This window comes from Saimiri boliviensis, chromosome 12 (genome assembly GCF_048565385.1).
Source record: "Saimiri boliviensis isolate mSaiBol1 chromosome 12, mSaiBol1.pri, whole genome shotgun sequence".
In the NCBI taxonomy this organism is placed as follows: Eukaryota; Metazoa; Chordata; class Mammalia; order Primates; family Cebidae; genus Saimiri; species Saimiri boliviensis.
The window spans coordinates 658,343-677,564 of record NC_133460.1 but is presented as its reverse complement, the minus strand read 5'-3'; the positions used below and the strand labels follow the sequence as shown (position 1 = coordinate 677,564).

At 49.3% G+C, this 19,222-nt stretch overlaps 1 protein-coding gene and 1 pseudogene across 7 annotated transcripts in view; one reads left to right on the top strand and one right to left on the bottom strand.

Annotated features, from left to right (window-relative positions):
- ABCC1 (ATP binding cassette subfamily C member 1 (ABCC1 blood group)) overlaps positions 1–5,879 on the bottom strand; it is a 187,297-nt gene extending 181,418 nt beyond the window's left edge. For 6 of the 7 annotated variants that reach the window (XM_039478044.2, XM_074381615.1, XM_039478045.2 and 3 more), the window contains exon 1: positions 5,681–5,879. In XM_039478044.2, the coding sequence (XP_039333978.2) occupies positions 5,681–5,728 (48 nt within the window). In that variant the 5' untranslated portion in view covers positions 5,729–5,879. Of the gene's footprint in view, positions 1–307; positions 5,437–5,680 lie in introns of those variants that run through there. The other variant, XM_074381613.1, reaches the window with a different exon arrangement.
- LOC101029994 (large ribosomal subunit protein eL15-like) lies at positions 5,727–17,613 on the top strand (annotated as a pseudogene).
- The last annotated feature ends 1,609 nt before the right edge of the window (positions 17,614–19,222 follow it).

Sequence of the window (19,222 nt, the reverse complement as noted above, 5' to 3'; positions counted from 1 at the left end):
GCTTTTAGCAGCAGAGCAACAACTGGGCCCAGACTAGACTGAAGGAGTCAAGGGCAGAGTAGGCACAGCAGCAAAGAGGGTGACTGTTTGCTTTTTTTTTTTTTTTTTTTTTTTTTTTTTTTTGGAGATAGAGTCTCACTCTGTCACCCAGGCTGGAGTGCAGTGGGGAAATCTTGGCTCATTGCAACCTCCACACCCCCAGGGCTCAAGCGATTCTCCTGCCTCAGCCTCCCAAGTAGCTGGGATTACAGGTACCCACCACCAGGCTCAGCTAACTTTTTTGTTTTTAGTTGAGATGGGTTTTCACCATTTGGCACAGGCAGGTCTTGAACTCCTGGCCTCGAATGATCCGTCTGCCTTGGCCTCCTAAAGTGCCAGGATTACAGGCATGAGCCACAGCGCCCGGACTGAAGTGACTCTTTAAATCCAGGAACTGGCCGATGGTGACTCAGGCCGGAGAGCAGCCGGGGAAGCCATGAGAAGCGGCTGTTTGAAGGCAGCAGCAACACGATTTGCTGGCAGCAGTGACACTAAATGGGAGGAGGGAGGGAGAAGTCAAAGCTGGAGGCTGAGATGGGGAGAGAAAGCTCACGTTCCCGGAGGAACTCAGTGGAAGACACACACGCGGAGGCGTCCGCTCCTACAAGTGGCGTCCGCACAGGAAAAGGTTCTTTTTTCCATCCACCACCAGGTCGCAAAGGTGAGGCAACCCCTCCAGGCTATCACGAACAGAGCTCGTCCCAGAGAAGGCGAACAGGGCCCTTCGGGAGAGTCCTGGCCAACGGGACCCGCTGCGGCTGCCTTCTGCAAGGCCCCTGCTGGCTGCAGCGGCTCCATTTGGCCAAGGAACTTTCAATCTGCTCCTGATTGGCCTGAATCACCAACACATTTGGATCAGGAATCCCGAGTCCATTCCTACCCAGGCCTCTCCCAGGTCACCCTCATCTCCTCCCACAGGAGCCCTGCACCCTGTCATGTCACCATCCTCCACCACAGCGTCCACGTCCATAAAACGGGGTGGGTGGAGGGGCGGGCCCCTCAAGATCTGACATCCCTTTCCACTCTAACAATCCATAAGGAAGGGAGAGAGGAAGGGGGGGGGTGGTTAAAAAGGGGGAAAACAGGCTGAGCACAGTGGCTCATGCTTATAATCCCAATACTTTGGGAGGCTGAGGCGGGTGGACCACTTGAGGTCAAGAGCTGAAGACCAGCCTGGCCAACGTGATGAAACCCCGTCTCTACTAAAAATACAAAAATTAGCCAGGCATGGTGGTGGGTACCTGTAATCCCAGCTACTCGGGAGGCTGAGGCAGGAGAATCACCTGAACCCAGGAGGCGGAGGTGGCAGTGAGCCGAGATCGCGCCACTGCACTCCAGCCTGGGAGACAGAGCAAGACACGGTCTCAAAAACAAAAATTTTAAAAGGGGGTGGATGGTGGGAGAGAAGAAACAGAGGGCAGGGGAGAAAGCTAAGGGATGGATTTGGAGACCAAACCTGGGCCTGTAATCCCAGCACTTTGGGAGGCTTAGGTGGGCGGATCACCTGAGGTCTGAAGTTCGAGACCAGCCTGACCAATATGGGGAAACCCCATCTTTTTTTTTTTAAAAAAAAAAAAAGAAAGAAAACAAAAGCCTCACTGGGAGGAGGGACATAATTGGTTCTTGGTAGACTGTTCCAGAGCCAATGGGAGGAATCAAAGCAGGGATCAGACCAACTCCAAGGCCAACCCTAGCCCCAAGAGGAATTTCTGATCGCTTCTAAGTGATTTCTCTTGGTGGCTAAGTCGGATACTCAGCGGTCTACTGAGTTGGTGTATCGCAAAGAGTATCTCAGAGGTGCACATCGACCCTGGGACCAGCTCACTCCATCGATGGTGACACATGCCTGCAGCTTCCTTCTGGTCATTCCAGTGACAATCAGTGCGACAGCAAAAATGAACTGGAGAATTCCAGGTGACGACGACCACTGATATTCACTGGGTGCTGTGTACCAAGCAGCAACATTTTAAATCCTTGCTGAAGATTCACCCACTTCTTCCTCAAATCACCACTATTCATATGTACTATGTTATCCCACACAGGGAAACTGAGGCACAGAGAGACACAGTAACTTGCCTCAGCAGGAGAGCCAGATTTGCTGAGCCACCACACTATAATGCTTCGTACCAAGTCGTTTTCTCTGCTTTTCCATAATTTTCAATTTTTCCATACAGGCCCTGAAACACATTAGTTTTTTTTTTTTTTTTTTTTTTTTTTTTTTTGAGAGGGTCACTGTCACCCAAGCTGGAGTACAGTGGTGCGATCTCGGCTCACTGCAATCTCTGCCTCCTGGGTTCAAGCAATTCTCCTGCCTCAGCCTCCCAAGTAGCTGGTATTACCAGGCATGCATCACCACACCCAGCTAATTTTTCTATTTTTAGTAGAGATGGGGCTTTACCATGTTGGTCAGGCTGGTCTCAAACTCCTGACCTCAGGTGATCCACCCGCCTTGGTCTCCCACAGTGCTGGGATTACAGGCGTGAGCCACCACACCCAGTCCTTTCTTTTATTTTTGAGACAGGGTCTCCATCTGTGGCCCAGACTGGAGTGCAGGGACTGTGATCTCAGCTCACTGCAGCCTCCATCCCTAGAATTCAAGTGATTCTCATGCCTCAGCCTCCCCAGTAGCTGGGACCACAGGTGTCAAACGACCATGCCTGGCTATTTTTTGTTTTGTATTTTTAGTAGAGATGGGGGTCAGCAAGCCATGTCACCCAGGCTGGTCTCGAATTCCTGACCTCAATAGATCCACCTGCCTCAGCCTCCCAAAGTGCTGGGATTACAGGTGTGAGCCACCGCACCTGGCCTGCCTTTTTTTTTTTTTTTTTTTTTTTTTTAATGAACCCAAAGAAAGGCCCAGGCCCATTTTTCCAACCATCATTCAAATATCAACCACAAAGCAGCCCCCACTACCAGTTCCACACCCCCTCCAGAGTTCAAGTGATTCTCGTGCCGCAGCCTCCGTGGTAGCAGGGACCCCGTCGTCAGGCCCTCGTTTCCAGTCTGACAGCCGAGTTCTTTTCTCTTCCCAGAGCATCTGCCTGAGTGAAGGTCAACAGAACCCTTCTCATGGGCCATTTCCACGTTCTGGTTTTTCTGGACAGCTCCTGGGGCTCAGAGGCAAACAGGGGCCTAGGAACAAAGCTCTGACAGAGTCCCAAGAGGCCCACTAACTTTGCCTTCTCAGCACTGAACCTGGGTCGCGACAGGAGCGGAGCAGGAATGCCTCACTGCCTTTCCACAGCCCAGCTCCATCCGCGCCAGCTGAAGACCAGGTGACTCCAAAGGAGCAACAAGGAGCTTGAAACACAGAACTTTCTCTTTGGAAAAAATAGCATTTAATAAAAACCATTGTTTATCGCCGTGCAGGGCACAAGCTGAGCCGCTTACAAAGATTAGCCCATTCACTCTTCACCACAACCATAGAAGGCTGCGACATTTTTGGCTCCTGTCCCATTTTACAGATGAACAAAGTGAGGCACACAGAAGGAAAGTGGCTTGCTCAAGGTCACACAGCTATCTGACTGCGTGAAGGCCAGTCGCTCCTGGTCTGCAACATGCTGCCTTGAAAAACACAAAAACAGCCTGCACCGTGGCTCATGCCTATAACCCCAACACTTTGGGAAGCTGAGACAGGAGGACCACTTGAGCCCAGGAGTTCGAGACCAACCTGGGCAACACAGTGCGACCCTGTCTCTACAAAAAATACAAAAATTAGTTGGGTGTGGTGGAACATGCCTGTAGTCCCAGCTGCTTGGGAGGCTGAGTTAGGAGGATCCCCTGAGCCCGGGAGGCAGAGATGACAGTGAGCTGAGATCACACCACTGCACTCTAGCCTGGCCCACACAGCGAGACTCTGCCTCAAAAGGAAAAAAACACAGAAACTACCTACTTTCTAGCTTTCCATTGTAATTACATTGCCATTTTCCCACTCAGGCCCCAGCTGCCTCCTCTCAAATTCTGGTTTCAGGGCACGTCCAGCAAATCTTGGAATCCAGGCAGCAGAAATATTCAAGGTCAAAGAAGTGGACAAGGTACCTACCAGAGGCAGACATCAGCTACGATCACCCCCACGCAAAACCCAACCACCTGGCGATATCTGTGACAAAAAGTCCTTGACGGGGAAACAAACACACACAACGGGACTTTTTGGATGAGTCTCTTAAGAAACAAAGGGCACCCCGAGCATACTCATTAGCCGTCAACTACCAGTGGCCATCAATAAAATACGTCCTGATATAAAACCTCACGTAGGGTCACCAGTTTCACCAGTTTCACCGCCTCCTCAATTCAGAAAATAAACTAGAGAATATTCTGGAATTCCTAGCAACACGAACCTAGATCAGCATGTGAATCTCTGCAAAAAATAATCTTGCTGTTATTACACCTGGTAACAAAGCATCCACAGGTTTTTCTCCCTCTGCTAAACGAAGTCCATCTGCAAAGAGGCTGCAATCACTCCCAGATCCTGAAGCAAAGTTTATGTTGTTTGTAGCTCTGATGTCGATCTCCAACCCCAGTAGCTTAAAATGGGAGACGTATCAAAGTGCGGTAGGTTATTAAACACAATCACACCCTACTAAAAAACAAAACAAAAAAAACCCTCTCCAGTGGGGCCCTGGAGGGTGACTTTTCAACGCTCCAAATGCAGTCTTCAAGGAAAGGCCAGCAAAACAGGACCAGAACGTAGTTCTGGATGCTAAACACCGACTCCTAAGAGCCAAAGCTGTTTCTCCCGATTCCTAAGCAAAAGAGGAGAACAGTCCCGTCCAGATTTGCCTCCTGCGTTCACCGGCAGTCAAGACAGCACCGCACAGGACAAACAGGCACATCGCATTACGGAGAAGCCGAAGCCCTGAAAGTGGGCTCCGGCCACCCAGCCAGGCTCCGCCGTCCGCGTTCCAGAAGAAAACTGGCCAGTTGTAAATCTGAGGGGCATCCCCAGAAAGGAGGTCCACGTGTTCCAGGGAAGGGAGGGCATGAGCACAGGCGGGCCGGGGTCCCGGGCGTCCTCAGCTGCACCCCGAATCCGACCCGAGCCGAGGGTCAGGTGGCGCATGTCAAAGGTGAACACGTCCCTTCTTACTCGGTTCCCCCAAACTTTCCCCGGAGTATTTAAGCAGTAACGGAAGAGACGAGGCCAGGCAACCGCAGCAGAGTAACGTGGCCGCACGACAACCTTGGGGAGACAACGAGAGTCCCTTTCTACGACCTAAGCCCTTCCGCAGCTCAGCTCGTTGGTCATGGGGCATTTTTCATGAAACGGGAACGCTCACCGCCAAGGAGAGAGGAGAACAGAAGCAGCGACGGCCCCTTCCCACCCCGCCATCTGCAGCGTCCCCTTCCCGGGAAGGTCTTTAACTCGAGGCCGGAACCCCAAAACAGGAAGGCCTCCTCCCCGAGGCTCTGGGCCCTGACCCCCCCAAAGCCCTAAAGCTGGGCACGCGGCCCCCCACGCGCCGCTCCCCACAACGGAGTCAGCCAGGCTTTCCCCCGAGCAGGGCCGGGCCGCGGGCGAGGCGAGGGTCCCAGGCCCCCCGGGCCGGGCGCAGAGCGGGAAGTGGGGCGCCCCCGGCGCTGCCCCTCCCCGCCGGCCTCCCGCCCTCCGTCCCGCCGGCCCCAAACCGCCCGCCGCAGTTACCCAGAGCGGGTCGGCGCCATCGGCTCTGCAGAAGCCCCGGAGCGCCATGCGGGCGGCGGCGGGCACCGGGCGGGCGGCGGGCACCGGGCGGCGGCGGGCACCGGGCGGCGGCGGGCACCGGGCGGCGGCGGGCAGGCCCGGCCGCTGGCGCTGGAGACGGCGGAGCGCGAGCGCGGGCGGCGGCGGCGGCGCAGGGAGCCGGGCCCGGGCCGGGGCCGCAACGCCGCCTGGTTGGCCGGCGCGTCACGGGGATGCGGCCGCCCCGCCCCGCCCCGCCCCGCCCCGGGCCCGGCTCGCCCCGCGCGGCTCCGCGTGGGCAGCGGGACCCGCCGGCGCTCGGCGCCCCGGGCCTGGACGCCGCGCCGCCCGCGCTCCGACGGGCCCGGGCAGCGTGGCGCGCCCCCCGGAAGCGCCCGGGGCCTCTGCGGCCGCCCACGCCGCGACCCCTTCTCGAATCCCGCGGAACGGCCGGGTCCGTGACCGGGCCACGTGGGCGGAGCCCCCCCCGCCTGGAGTGCGCGGCGCGCGGTGGCGACGCCCTCGGGTCGCCCCGTTGTCTCCTCTCTCGAGAAGGAAGAACGCCAGGCGCAGAGAGGCGGGGTGTCCCCCCGGCCGGGATCAGGGTCACCGGGCTCATCACGGGCATGGCTGGGATTTGAACCCGGTTTGCTGACGTCAAAGCGGACTCAGACAGGAGGAGCTGGATCCTCTTATTCACCGATTTTTTACGGATGGGGAAACTTCAGTTCGGAGAGACGAAGTGACTTGCCTGAGGTCACACCGTTAGCAAGGAGTGAAAGGGGAAGTGAGATTCACACCCCTGGGCCGTCTGATTTCGGGGCACTCATGGCTCAGAGGGCGCCAGACTCCATCCCTCGCAGCTGTGCTCCTCACCTGTGTGCAGAGTGCCTTTGCTGCTCCTCACCCCCTTTAAGCATCACTTAGGAAATGGCAGGGTTATTGATGCTCACCTCAGAGGTAAGGAAACCGAGGCCTTAAGAAATCATAATAATAGGCCAGCAGACAGTGCGCGGTGGCTCACGCCTGTAATCCCAGAACTTTGGGAGGCCAAGGCAGGTGGATCACAAGGTCAGGAGATGGAGACCATCCTGGCTAGCCCAGTGAAACCCAGTCTCTACCAAACATCCAAAAAATCAGTCGGATGTGGTGGCACATGCCTGGAGTCCCAGCTACTCCGGAGGCAGAGGCAGGAGAACACTTCCACGTGGAAGGCAGAGGTTCCAGTGAGCTGAGACCGCGCCACTGCCCTCCAGCCTGGGTGACAGAGCGAGACTCCGTCTCAAAAAAATAAATAAAAATAAAGATAAATAATAGTCCAGGCATGGTGGTTCATGCTTATAATCCCAGCACTTTGGGAGGCCCAGGTGGGTCTATCACTTGAGGTCAAAGTTCAACACTAGCCTGGCCAACATAGAAAAACCCCATCTCTACTAAAAATACAAAGATTAGCTGGGCGTGGTGGCAGGCACCTGTAGTCCCAGCTACTTAGGAAGCTGAAAAAGGAGAATTGCTTGAACCTAGAACGCGAAGGTTGCAATGAGCCAAAATCGTGCCATTGCTCTCTAGCCTGGGCAACACAGCAAGACTCTGTCTCAAAAAATAATAGTAATTAATAGGCATTCACAGTGACGAGTCTTCCTAAGGCTGTGTTCTTAGCAGTTTACGTGAATTAACTTGTGCAATTCTCACAACCCCTTGAGGTAAGAGGTAGTATTACGCCCACTTTGCAAATGAGGAGACTGAGGCCCAGAAAGACAGCGTTAATTGTCACCGATTATTTGGATGGCTAATCACTTAAGCCAAACTTTGGACCCAGGAAGTCTGGCTAGGGAAGTGGGAAGTCTATAATGCCATCCATTGCACCATATTGCTTTTGATCTGTTTCATAGGCAGACAGGCGGAGACAGAGGAGCTAGGGCGAGGCCTGGGAATGGAAACTTTTGCTGTGATACCAGCCGTGCCTTTCTTCTCTACTCTCCTCCTTAATCTCCTGCCTGATGTGTGGTTTCCATAACACATGTGCATACACACAACAGCTGCACCAAATAAAACAGAAACAGTGTGTGCCTTTGAGACCCCCACCAAAGGACCTAGCGAAGGAAGGAGGAAAGAGGACGGTAGATACGATTGTATTGTGTGTGTTTGTCACTGGCCCAGGTCCCCCTAAGGGCGAGTGAGTTTCCAAGGGATAATTACTTTCGGGTAATAATGCCAGTTGTGCTGTTGCCTGACCTTTATACTATCAACAAATATTTATTGAGCATTTACTGTATGCCAGATGTCTTGCTAGGAACAAGATAAAATTACTACTCTTGTGGAGCTGAAAGGATTTTAAGTGTTTTTTGTGGTAAGATGGCAGATGTTAATCAAATATTATATTTTTGAAAGGGTATTTACAGGCCAGAAGTGGTGACTCACGCGTGTAGTCTCAGTACTTTGGGAGGCCGAGGTAGGAAATTCACTTGGCCCATGAGTTCAATGCTGCAGTGAGCTACGATCCTACCGCTGCACTACAGCCTGGGTAACACAATGAGACCCTGTCTCAGAAAAAAAAAAAAAAAGCCAAGGGAGATATTTACTACTACCGTCACAACTAGAAAGAAAAAGTAGTGTCTGGGCATGGTAGCTCACGCCTGTAATCCTAGCACTTTGGGAGGCCAAGGCGGGTGGATCACTTAAGGTCAGGAGTTCGAGACCAGCCTGACCAACAAGGCAAAACCCCATCTCTACTAAAATCTAAAAATTAGCTGGGCATGGTGGCGGGCGCCTGTAATCCCAGCTACTCCAGAGTCTGAGGCAGGAGAATCACTTGAACCTGGAAGGCAGACATTTCAGTGAGCTGACATCACACCACTGCACTCCAGCCTGGGTGACAAACCAAGACTCTGCCTCAAATAAATAATAAAAATGAAAATACAAAAATTAGCTAGGCATGGTGGTGGGTGCCTCTAATTCCAGCTATTCGGGAGACTGAGGCAGGAGAATCACTTGAACCCAGGAGGTGGAGGTTGCAGTGAGCTGAGGTGGCCCCACTGCACTCCAGCCTGGATGGCAAAGTGTGACTCCATATCAAAAAAAAAAAAAAAAAAAAAAAGGGCAGAAGGGAACATAAAGAGGTTCTGACCTGCTGGGGGTGGAAGTCAGAGAAGGCTTCCCGGAGGAAAAGGCTTTCAAGCTGAGATACAAGAAACAAGTCTGGGTTCCTGGGATCTGGCTTGTGTTCTGGGTGGAAGAAAACACTTTATGGAAAAGTTATGAAGCAGGGAGGGCCCTTGGAGGAAACTGAAGATGGCCTGGGTGGCAGGAACCCAGGGAAGGAAGTAAAAAAAAATCCATCCAGAGCAGGCTGGATCCTGTTGGCCAAGGGAAGGGCACTGGGAGCCAAGTTTTAGGCAGCGCACGTGACACAATTGGATTTCTTCCCATGTTTTATTCATTCACTCTTTATTCATGCTTTAACAAACATTTATTAAGCAAGCATATGAAAACGTGCTCAACATCGTTAGTCATCAGTGAAACACAAATAAAACCCCAGTGAAATACCATTATCATACACCCACCAGAGTGACAGGAAAGACTGAAAATTCCACGTGCTGACAAAGACGTCGATTAACTGAGACAGGCACGCTCTGCTAGGAGATGTGTAAATCTGCTCAACTACTTTGGAAAACTAACAATCTGGCCAGGTGCACTGACTTACGCCTGTAATCCCAGCACTTTGGGAGGCCAAGGCATGTGGATCTCTTAAGCCCAGGAGATTGAATCCAGCCCGAGCAACACGGCAAAACCCCATCTCTACAAAAAATACAAAAAGGTGGGCTAAGGTGGGTGGATTGCCTGAACTCTGGAGTTCAAGACTAGCCTGGCCAAGATGGAGAAACCCCGTCTCTATTAAAAATACAAAAAATTAGTCAGGCAGAGCAGCACACACCTGTAATCTGATCTACTCAGGAGGCTAAGGCAGGAAAATCGCTTGAATCCAGGACTTGGAGGTTGCAGTGAGCTGAGATCACACCACTGCACTCAAGCCTGGGCAACAGAGTAAGACTCTGTCTCAAAAAAAAAAAAAAATTAGCCAGGAGTTGTGGTGCACGCCTATAGTCTCAGCTTCTTAGGAAGCTAAGGCACAAGAATCACTTGAACCCAGGAGGTGCAGGTTTCTGTGAGCCAAGATCACACCACTTCACTCCAGCCTGGATGATGGAGTGAGAGTCAGTCTGAAAAAAAAAAAAACAACTGACATTATCTGTGCTAAAGCTTAACATGCAACTTCACAGTGACACAGCAAATCCACTCGTCTCCAAGAGAGGTGAGCTTACATCCACGAAAACACAGCTACAAAAAATGTTCATAATGGCAACAACACGTATGAATCCCACAAAATATAACAAGGAGCAAAACAACCCAGACACAAAAAAGCACATTTGCCATGATCCCATTTATACGATGTTCAGGAATAGGAAAAACGAATATACATTATTTGAGAGCCAGGTGTCGTGGCTCATGTCTGTAATACCAGCATTCTGGGAGACCCAGGTAGGAGGATTGCTTCAGGTCAGGAGTTTGAGACCAGCCTGGGCAACATAGACCTCATTTCTACAAAACAATTTTGAAGATTAGCTGAGCATGTTGGCACACACCTGTGGTCCTAGCTATTCAGGAGACTGAGAAAGGAGGATTGCTTGAGCTGTGGAGTTCCAGGCTGCAGTGAACTGTGTACGATTTCAACACTGCCTTCCAGCCTGGGCAACAGAGCTAGACCCTGTCTCCGAATAACGATAATAATCATAACAATAATGTATGTTGATCAATGTCAAAATAGAAAGAAATGTGCTAGGGAGATGGAAATGTTCTATAACTTGATTTGGTGGTAGTTATGTGGTTTTAAATATATATATATATTTAAATGTATGTATTGTGTATGTATATATATACATATACACACATTTATATTTTAAAATTCATTCAGCTTGCCTAGGTGCATTGTCTCATGCCTGTAATCCCAGCACTTTGGGAAGCCAAGGTGGGTAGATCACTTGAGGTCAGGAGTTCAAGACCAGCCTGGCCAACATGGTGAAACCCTGTCTCTACTAAAAATACATAATTAGCCGGGTGTCCTAGCACACGCCTGTAATCCTAGCTACTCAGGAGGCTGAGGAAGGAGAATGGCTTGAACCCAGGAGGCAGAGGTTGCAGTGAGCCGAGATTACGCCACTGCACTCGAGCCTGGGCAACACAGCGAGACTCTGTCTCAAAAAAAGATTTGTCAAGAGGACAGTTAAGGTTGCTGTACTTTGCTCTATGAAAATTAAACTCAATTTTAAAATTTTTTTGAGATAGAATCTTGCTCCTGCTCTGTGGCCCAGACTAGAGAGCAGTGGTACTCAGTACAGCCTTAAACCACTGGGCTCAAGCAATCCTCCCGTCTCAGCCTCCCAAGTAGCTGGAATTATAGGAGCACACCACCATGCCTGGCTAATTTTTGTATTTTTGGTAGAGATGAGGTTTCACCCTGTTGGTCAGCCTGGTCTCGAACTTCTGACCTCATGATCCACCTGCCTCAGCCTCCCAAAGTGCTGGGATTATAGGTGTGATCCACTGCGCCTGGCCTTTTTTTTTTTTTTTTTTTTTTTGGAGCAAGATGAAGTCTTGCTGTGTCGTCAGGCTGCTGGGGTGCAGTGGCACCATCTCAGCTTACTGCAACCTCCTCCTAGATTCAAATGATTCCCCTGCCTCAGCATCCCCAGGAGCTGGTACTACAAGCATGTGCCACCACGTGTGGCTAAGTTTTTGTATTTTAGTTGAAGACCAGTTTTCACCATGTTGGCCAGGATGGTCTTGATCTCCTAACTTCGTGATTGGCCCACCTCAGCCTACCAAAGTGCTGGGATTACAGGTGTGAGCCACCTTGCCCGGCCAATTAACAATTTTAAAATAAAAAGTAAGTAAATGTGAGCTCAGCTTGATGGCTCACGCCTGTAATGCCAACACTTTGGGAGGCCAAATTGCGTGGATCATCTGAGGTCATCTGAGGAGTTTGAGACCAGCCTGACAAATATGGTGAAATGCCACCTCTACTAAAAATACAAAAATTAGCTGAGCATGGTGGCACATGTCTGTAATGCCAGCTACTCGAGAGCTGAGGAAGGAGAATCACTTGAACTCAGGAGGCAGAGGTTGCAGTGAGCCAAGATTGTATCACTGTGCTGCAGCCTGGGCAGCAGAGCAAGACTTCATCTCAAAAAAAAAAAAAGAAAGAAAAAAGTCTTAAAATATTGATTGCGGGTCTCCTGTGTGCCAGATGCTGTATTAGGTGCTGTATACACAGGAGTGACCAAAACAAAGAAGGAAGTAAATTGTAGACCAAACAAATCAGTGTACCATTTTCCAAAAGCAGAAACTGGGGTTAGAGGCATGAAGTAACTTATTCCAGATCCAGCCGCTGGAATGTGGCAGAGATAAGGCTCAGCTCTGCTCCTAACCACCAAGCCTCTCCGTGCAAGTCTTTCAGCCACAGGCTCAAACCACCCCTTTACCTTCTTTCTAAGCCCTTCCTCCCCATTAGGGGCTCCTGCAATATAACAAACACCCTTAGACCAAGAGACTCTGGGCCCTGCATCAAACCCACGCAACTGGCAGCAAAGTGACTCATGATTAAGATGTAAGATTTGGATTTTAGATTTCAAGCCTCAGTTAACTGGTAGGTAGCAGAAAGAATGCCAGAGCTCCTCTCTGTATTTCCTATAATCATAGCACTCTGTTTTTGTTCATTTATATAGGGGCACTTATCATTATTTGTTATCATTCACTTATTTATTTGCTCCATATAGCCTCCCCAGCCAGACTAGGAGGTGTTTTGTTTTGTTTTGTTTTTGTTTTTGTTTTTTGAGATACAGTCTCTTTCTGTCACCCAGGCTGGAGTGCAGTGGCACCATCTCCCAGGTTCAAGCGATTCTCCTGACTCTCAGCCTACCGAGTAGCTGGGACCACAGGCACGCACCATCACACTCAAGTAATTTTTGTATTTTTAGTAGAGACAGGGTTTTGCCACGTTGGCCAGGCTGGTCTCAAACTCCTGAACAAGGGTGATCCGCCCACCTTGGACTCTCAAAGTGCTAAGATTACGGGCATGAGCGCCTCGCCCAGACTGGGTCCTTGAAGCTGCTGCTATCTCTGACTTGAACTTCTGCACCTACCTCCTCCTTGGTCTCCCCATTGCTTTTCTCTCCCCACTGTAATCAGAACCCCTCCCAGCAGCCTCAGGGGACCTAGTAAAGCACCCTGCATGCAGCCTCCAATGGCTTCTCTTTGTCCTTGATATCAAATCCTGCTGGAAAAAGATATGACAAATCTACTTCTATGTATGTAATCAAAAGAAGTAAAAGCAGGGGTTCGAGCAGGTATTTGTTTTTTGTTTTTTGTTTTCTGAGGCAGTCTTTCTCTTTCATCCAGGCTGGAGTGCAATGGTGCACTCACTGCAATCTGTCTCCTGGGTTCAAGCAATTCTCCTGCCTCAGCCTCCTGAGTAGCTGGAATTACAGATGTGTACCACCACACCTGGCTAATTTTTGTATTTTTGGTAGAGATGGGGTTTCACCATTTTGGCCAGGCTGGTGTCAAACTCCTGACCTAGTGATCTACCCACCTCAGCCTCCCAAAATGCTGGGATTTCAGGCAGGAGCCGCCGTGCCCGGCCTCAAGCAGGTGTCTGTATACCCATGTTCATAGCAGCATAATTCACAGTAGCCAAAAAGCGGAAGCAGTCCTGGCACGGTGATTCCTCCAACCTCAGCTTCCCGAGTAGCTGGAATTACAGGTTCGCACCACCATGACCACCTAGTTTTTGTATTTTTAGTTGAGATGGGTTTTTTCCATGTTGTCCAGGCTGGTCTTGAACTCTTGGCCTCAGCTGATCCGCCCACCTCGGCACCCCAAAGTGCTGGGATTACAGGGGTGACCCATTATGCCTGGCCACTTTTTCATTTCTTACCATTTAATTACCCTAAGTCATATACTTAATGTATTTATGGTGCCTTGTAAGTATGAAAATCTTTTTCATTTTCCCACCAGAACGTCAGCTCCATGATGGAGGGACTTAGCTATGTCTTGCTCACTTACGTACTCAGAACACTTAGACAAGGGGTCAGCAAAGTTTTTCTGTAAAGAGCCAGATTGTAAATATTTTAGGCTTAGCCGGCCCTGCAGTCTCTGCCACCACTTCTCACATCTATCATGGGAGTGCAAAAGCAGTCATAACAAATATATAAATGAGGCTGGGGGTGGTGGCTCATACCTATAATCCCAGCACTTTGAGAGGCCACGGTGGGAGGATTGCTTGAGCCCAGGAGTTCGAGACCAACCTAGCCGCCAAGGACTTACCTGTAGTGAGGAAAAGCCAGGTTTATTCACTTATTAAAAACAGGGAGGGGCTGTTTTGAAGCACTGATTGTATGATGTAAAAAAAAAAAAAAAAGGCCGGGCGCGGTGGCTCAAGCCTGTAATCCCAGCACTTTGGGAGGCCAAGGCGGGCAGATCACTTGAAGCCAGGAGATCGAGACCAGCCGGGGCAACATGGCAAAACCCCATCTCTACAAAAAATACAAAAATTAGCCAAGCATGGTAGTACACGCCTGTACTCCGAGTTACTTGGGGGGCTCAAGTGGGAGGATTCCTTGAGCCCAGGAGGTGGAGGTTCCACTGAGCCGTGATTGCACCACCGCACTGCAGCCTGGGAAATACGGTAAGACTATGTCTCAAAAAAAAAAAAAAAAAGAGAGACAGAGAGAGAGAGGGGAGCACACCACAGCAACTGAGCAACTATGGGATGCTTCATCAAACAAAGGCAAAAATAAAACTACTTTTTTGTTGTTGTTTTGAGACAGAGTCTTGCTCTGTCACCAGCCTGTAGGGTAGTGGCGCAATCTGTGCAAACTTCAACTCCCTGGTTCAAGTGATTCTCCTGCCTCAGCCACCCAGGTATCTGGAGTTACAGGGACATGCCACCACAGCCAGCTAGTTTTTGTATTTTTAGGAGCAACAGGGTTTCACTATGTTGGCCAGCATGGTGTCAATCTCCTGACCTCATGATCTGCCCACCTCGTCCTCCCAAAGTCCTGGGATTATAGGTCTGAGCCACAAAGCCCAGCATAAAAATTAACTTCTTATAGTATTTAGGGAGGGCCAAATTTAGGTAAAACATAAATGAAGCAGAGTTTTCATAGGCTCATAGCAAAACAGGGCTGTGGGTAAATAAGTCAATGTCAAAGTGAATTGCAAAGTGGACTAAGGGTCCTGTTCCTTTGCAAATTATAAAATTAGATAAATGTGGACCGTTTTGTTCTGGGAGTCTTTTATCTGACGTCTTGTGCCTGGGGTGGATACCATAGCAGCTTTTTGGAGCCCAGAACCTTCAGGCAAGAGGAAAAATTTTCACTTGCACCGATATATTTTCACACTGCAAATTATCTACCTATGGTTTTATGGAATGAGATTTCACAGCAAGTCAAGTGATCCTCCTGCCTCAGCCTCCCAAGTAGCTGGGATTACAGGCATGCACGACCATGCCTGGCTAACTTTTGTATTTTTAGTAGAGACACATTTTCACCATGTTGGCCAGGCTGGTCTCAAACTCCTGACCTCAAGTGATCCTCCCGCCTCGGCCTCCCACAGTGCTGGATTACAGGTGTGAGCCACCGCACCCAGCACACAGTTCATTTTTGTTTTTGTTTATTCCTCCCAAGAGTGTCTTGGATACTTTGACTCCTTTTTATTCCCCTATTGACAAGTTTTGGAATCAAATTGTCAAGTTCTAAAAAAAAAAAAAAAAAAGCTCAGCTTTTCATTTGGATTACATTTGATTTATGAATCAATACAAGAGTTGACACCTTCAAATCTAGAATCTTCCAATCAATAAGCATGTATATCTCTCCAATTATTTACATCTTCTTTACCCTCTCTCAACAAAATTTTTTTCTTTTTCTTTTCTTTTATTTTTTGAAATGGAGTTTCACACTTGTTGCCCAGGCTGGAGTGCAATGGCGTCATCTCCACTCACCACAACCTCCACCTCCCAGGTTCAAGCGATTCTCCTGCCTCAGCCTCCCAAGTAGCTGGGATTACAAGCATATGCCACCACGTCCTGCTAATTTTGTATTTTTAGTAGAGACCGGGTTTCTCCATGTTGGTCATGCTGGTCTCGAACTCCTGATCTCAGGTGATCTCCCAGCCTCAGCCTCCCAAAGTGCTGGGATTACAGGTGTGAGCCACCATGCCCAGCCCCCAACAACATTTTTTAATAGTTTCCATAGAGGTTTTATAAGTCCTGTATGAGACATTGTATTTTGTTAGGTATTCCTTAGGTACAAGAGGGGAATTTGCTTTTCACCTTTTTGAACTGTTTGAAGTTTTTTCTAACCACCGGCATATATTTTTCAAAATAAAAATTGTTAAGATTTTTGGCCTTTCCATCTGGTGGCAGCCATCAGATAAGCCAAGATGCATAGGGCCGGGCGCAGTGGCTCATGCCTGTAATCCCAGCACTTTGGGAGGCTGAGGTGAGTAGATCACGAGGTCAAGAGATCGAGACCATCCTGATCAACATAGTGAAACCCCGTCTCTCCTAAAAATACAAAAAATTAGCTGGGCATGGTGGCCCGTGCCTGTAATCCCAGCTACTCAGGAGGCTGAGGCAGGAGAATTGCCTGAATCCAGGAGGCGGAGGTTGCGGTGAGCCAAGATCGCGCCATTGCACTCCAGCCTGGGTAACAAGAGCGAAACTTGGTCTAAAATTTAAAAAAAAAAAAAAAAAAAAAAAAAAGATGGGTGCATAAAAGTACATCCAGGAACAGCTGGGTGCAGTGGCTCACACCTGTAATCTCAGCACTTTGGGAGGCCGAGGTGGGTGGATCACGAGGTCAGGAGTTCAAGACCAGCCTGGCCAAGATGGTGAAACCCTGTCTTTGCTAAAAATAGACAAAAATTAGCCTGGTGTGGTGGCAGGCGCCTGTAATCCCAGCCATGTGGGGAGGCTGTGACAGAGAATTAGTTGAACCCAGGAGGCGGAGGTTGCAGTGAGCTGAGATCGCACCACTGCCCTCCAGCTTGAGCGACAGAGCAAGACTCCGTCTCAAAAAAAAAAAAAAAAAAAGAAAGAAAGAAAAGAAAAAAAAATACCCAGACTTGATGACACATGCCTGTGGTCCCAGCTACTCAAGAGGCTGAGGCAGGAGCATTGCTCGAGCACAGGAGGTCAAGGATGCAGTGAGTTATGGTTGCACTACTGCACTTTTGCAAGATCCTGTCTCAAAAAAAAAAAAGTACGTCCAACAGCTATGGAGGAAGAAGCAGTCTGATGCCATGAGCTTTCTTCTAAGCGTCTGCTGCTGGCAGTACCACCAGCTCTCTGCTCTCCACAAGGCTCCCGGCCGCTTCTGGCCCGATAAAGTGTGCCAACTGGGCTACAAGACCAAGCAAGGATATGTTATATGTAGGATTTGCATTTGCCGTGATGACCGAAAATGCCCAGTTCCTAGGGGTGCAACTTAACGGCTGTCCGTCATGGTATTAACTGAAGCCTTCAGTCCGTTGCAAAGGAGTGAGCTGGATGCCACTGTGGGGCTCTAAGAATCCTGAATTCTTACTGGGTTGGTGAAGATTCCACATACAAATTTTTTGAGGTTATCCCCATAGATCCATTCCATAAAGCTATCAGAAGAAATCCTGATATGCAGTGGATCACCAAACCAGTCCGCAAGCACAGGGAGATGCCTGGGCTGACATCTGCAGGCCAAAAGAGCCGTGGCCTTGGGAAGGGCCATAACTTCCACCACACTATCGGTGGTTCTCGCCAGGAAGCTTGGAGAAGATGAAATATTCTCCAGCTCCACTGGTATTGCTAATAGAAGTAAAGTTTGTAAAACTCATACCTAATAAACAATTAAGACAGTCAAAAAAATAATTAAGATTTTTGGGACAGGTGCAGTGGCTTAAGCCTGTAATTCCAGCACTTTGGGAGGCCAAGGCGGGTGGATCACCTGAGGTCAGGAGTTCGAGACCAACCTGGGCAATATGATGAAACCCTGTCTCTATTAAAACTACAAAAATGAGCTGGGCGTGGTGGCACATGCCTGTTATCCCAGCTACTCAGAAGGTAGAGCCCAGGAGAATCTCTTGAAGCTGGAAAGCAGTGGTTGAAGTGAGCTGAGATCGCCCTGCTGCACTCCAGCTTGGGTGATAGATTGAGACCCATCGGGAAAAAAAAAAAAAAAAAAAAAAAAAAAGCAAGCAAGAAAGAAATTATTAAGATTTTTGAATCAGTACTCTATTATCATTGTTTGCACATCAAAACTATAAGTAGACATACAGCAGAAAGTTTCTCTCCCACTCCTGGACCTATTCACATATTCCCAATCCTTGCTTTCCAATAGGTAATGGCTATAAATTAATTTCTTATTTATCCTTCCAGAATTCTTCATGCACATGTCCCTAAATGTATACTTTCTCTCTCCTCAAAATTAATGCCATAGACTGTGTGTCTTTTTGCAGAATCTTTTGCAAAAAGACTCTTGTGGACACAGTGAGAAGACATGGACCCAGGAATTGTGTTACTTGCAAACTTGAACCCAGGAGGTAGAAGTTGTAGTGAGCCAAGATCACACCACTGCCCTCCAGCCTGGGCAACAAGAGCAAAATTCTGTCTCCAAATCATAATGTGGCCAAGCCAGCAACCCTATGCCATAGGTACTATTGCTATGCAGTTTATTCAAGGGAGGAAACTAAAGTCTGAGAAGTGATTTAGCCAAGGTGAGGTGACTGGAACACGGACTTGGACCCAAGCCTGGTGACCCTGAAGCTCTTATGCTGGGCCACTGAGCTGAAGAGACTCCAGCCAGCACTTTCCTGTGGAAGGGCCACGTTTGGTCACCACTGGAGGGTTTACCCCACAAAAAGAAGGCTCAGAGGAAATTTGATACAGTCTTCAAGCATTTTAAGGGCTGTCATGTGGAAAAGGATTAGCTCTTTTGTGTTACCCCGGAGAGCAGAGGTAAGATAGGTGGGGTGTGGCCGGGTGCGGTGGCTCAAGCTTGTAATCCCAGCACTTTGGGAGGCCGAGGCGGGTGGATCACGAGGTCGAGAGATCGAGACCATCCTGGTCAACATGGTGAAACCCCGTCTCTACTAAAAATACAAAAACATTAGCTGGGCGTGGTGGTGCGTGCCTGTAATCCCAGCTACTCAGGAGGCTGAGGCAGGAGAATTGCCTGAACCCAGGAGGCGGAGGTTGCGGTGAGCCGAGATCGCGCCATTGCACTCCAGCCTGGGTAACAAGAGCGAAACTCCGTCTCAAAAAAAAAAAAAAAAAAAAAAAAAAAAAAGATAGGTGGGGTGTGTTGCAGGAAAGTCAATTTTCTCTGTGTGTGTGTGTGTGTGTGTGTGTGTGTGTGTTTTGTTTTGTTTTGTTTTGTTTTTGAGATGGAGTCTTGCTCTGTCACCCAGGCTGGAATGCAATAATGTGATCTCAGA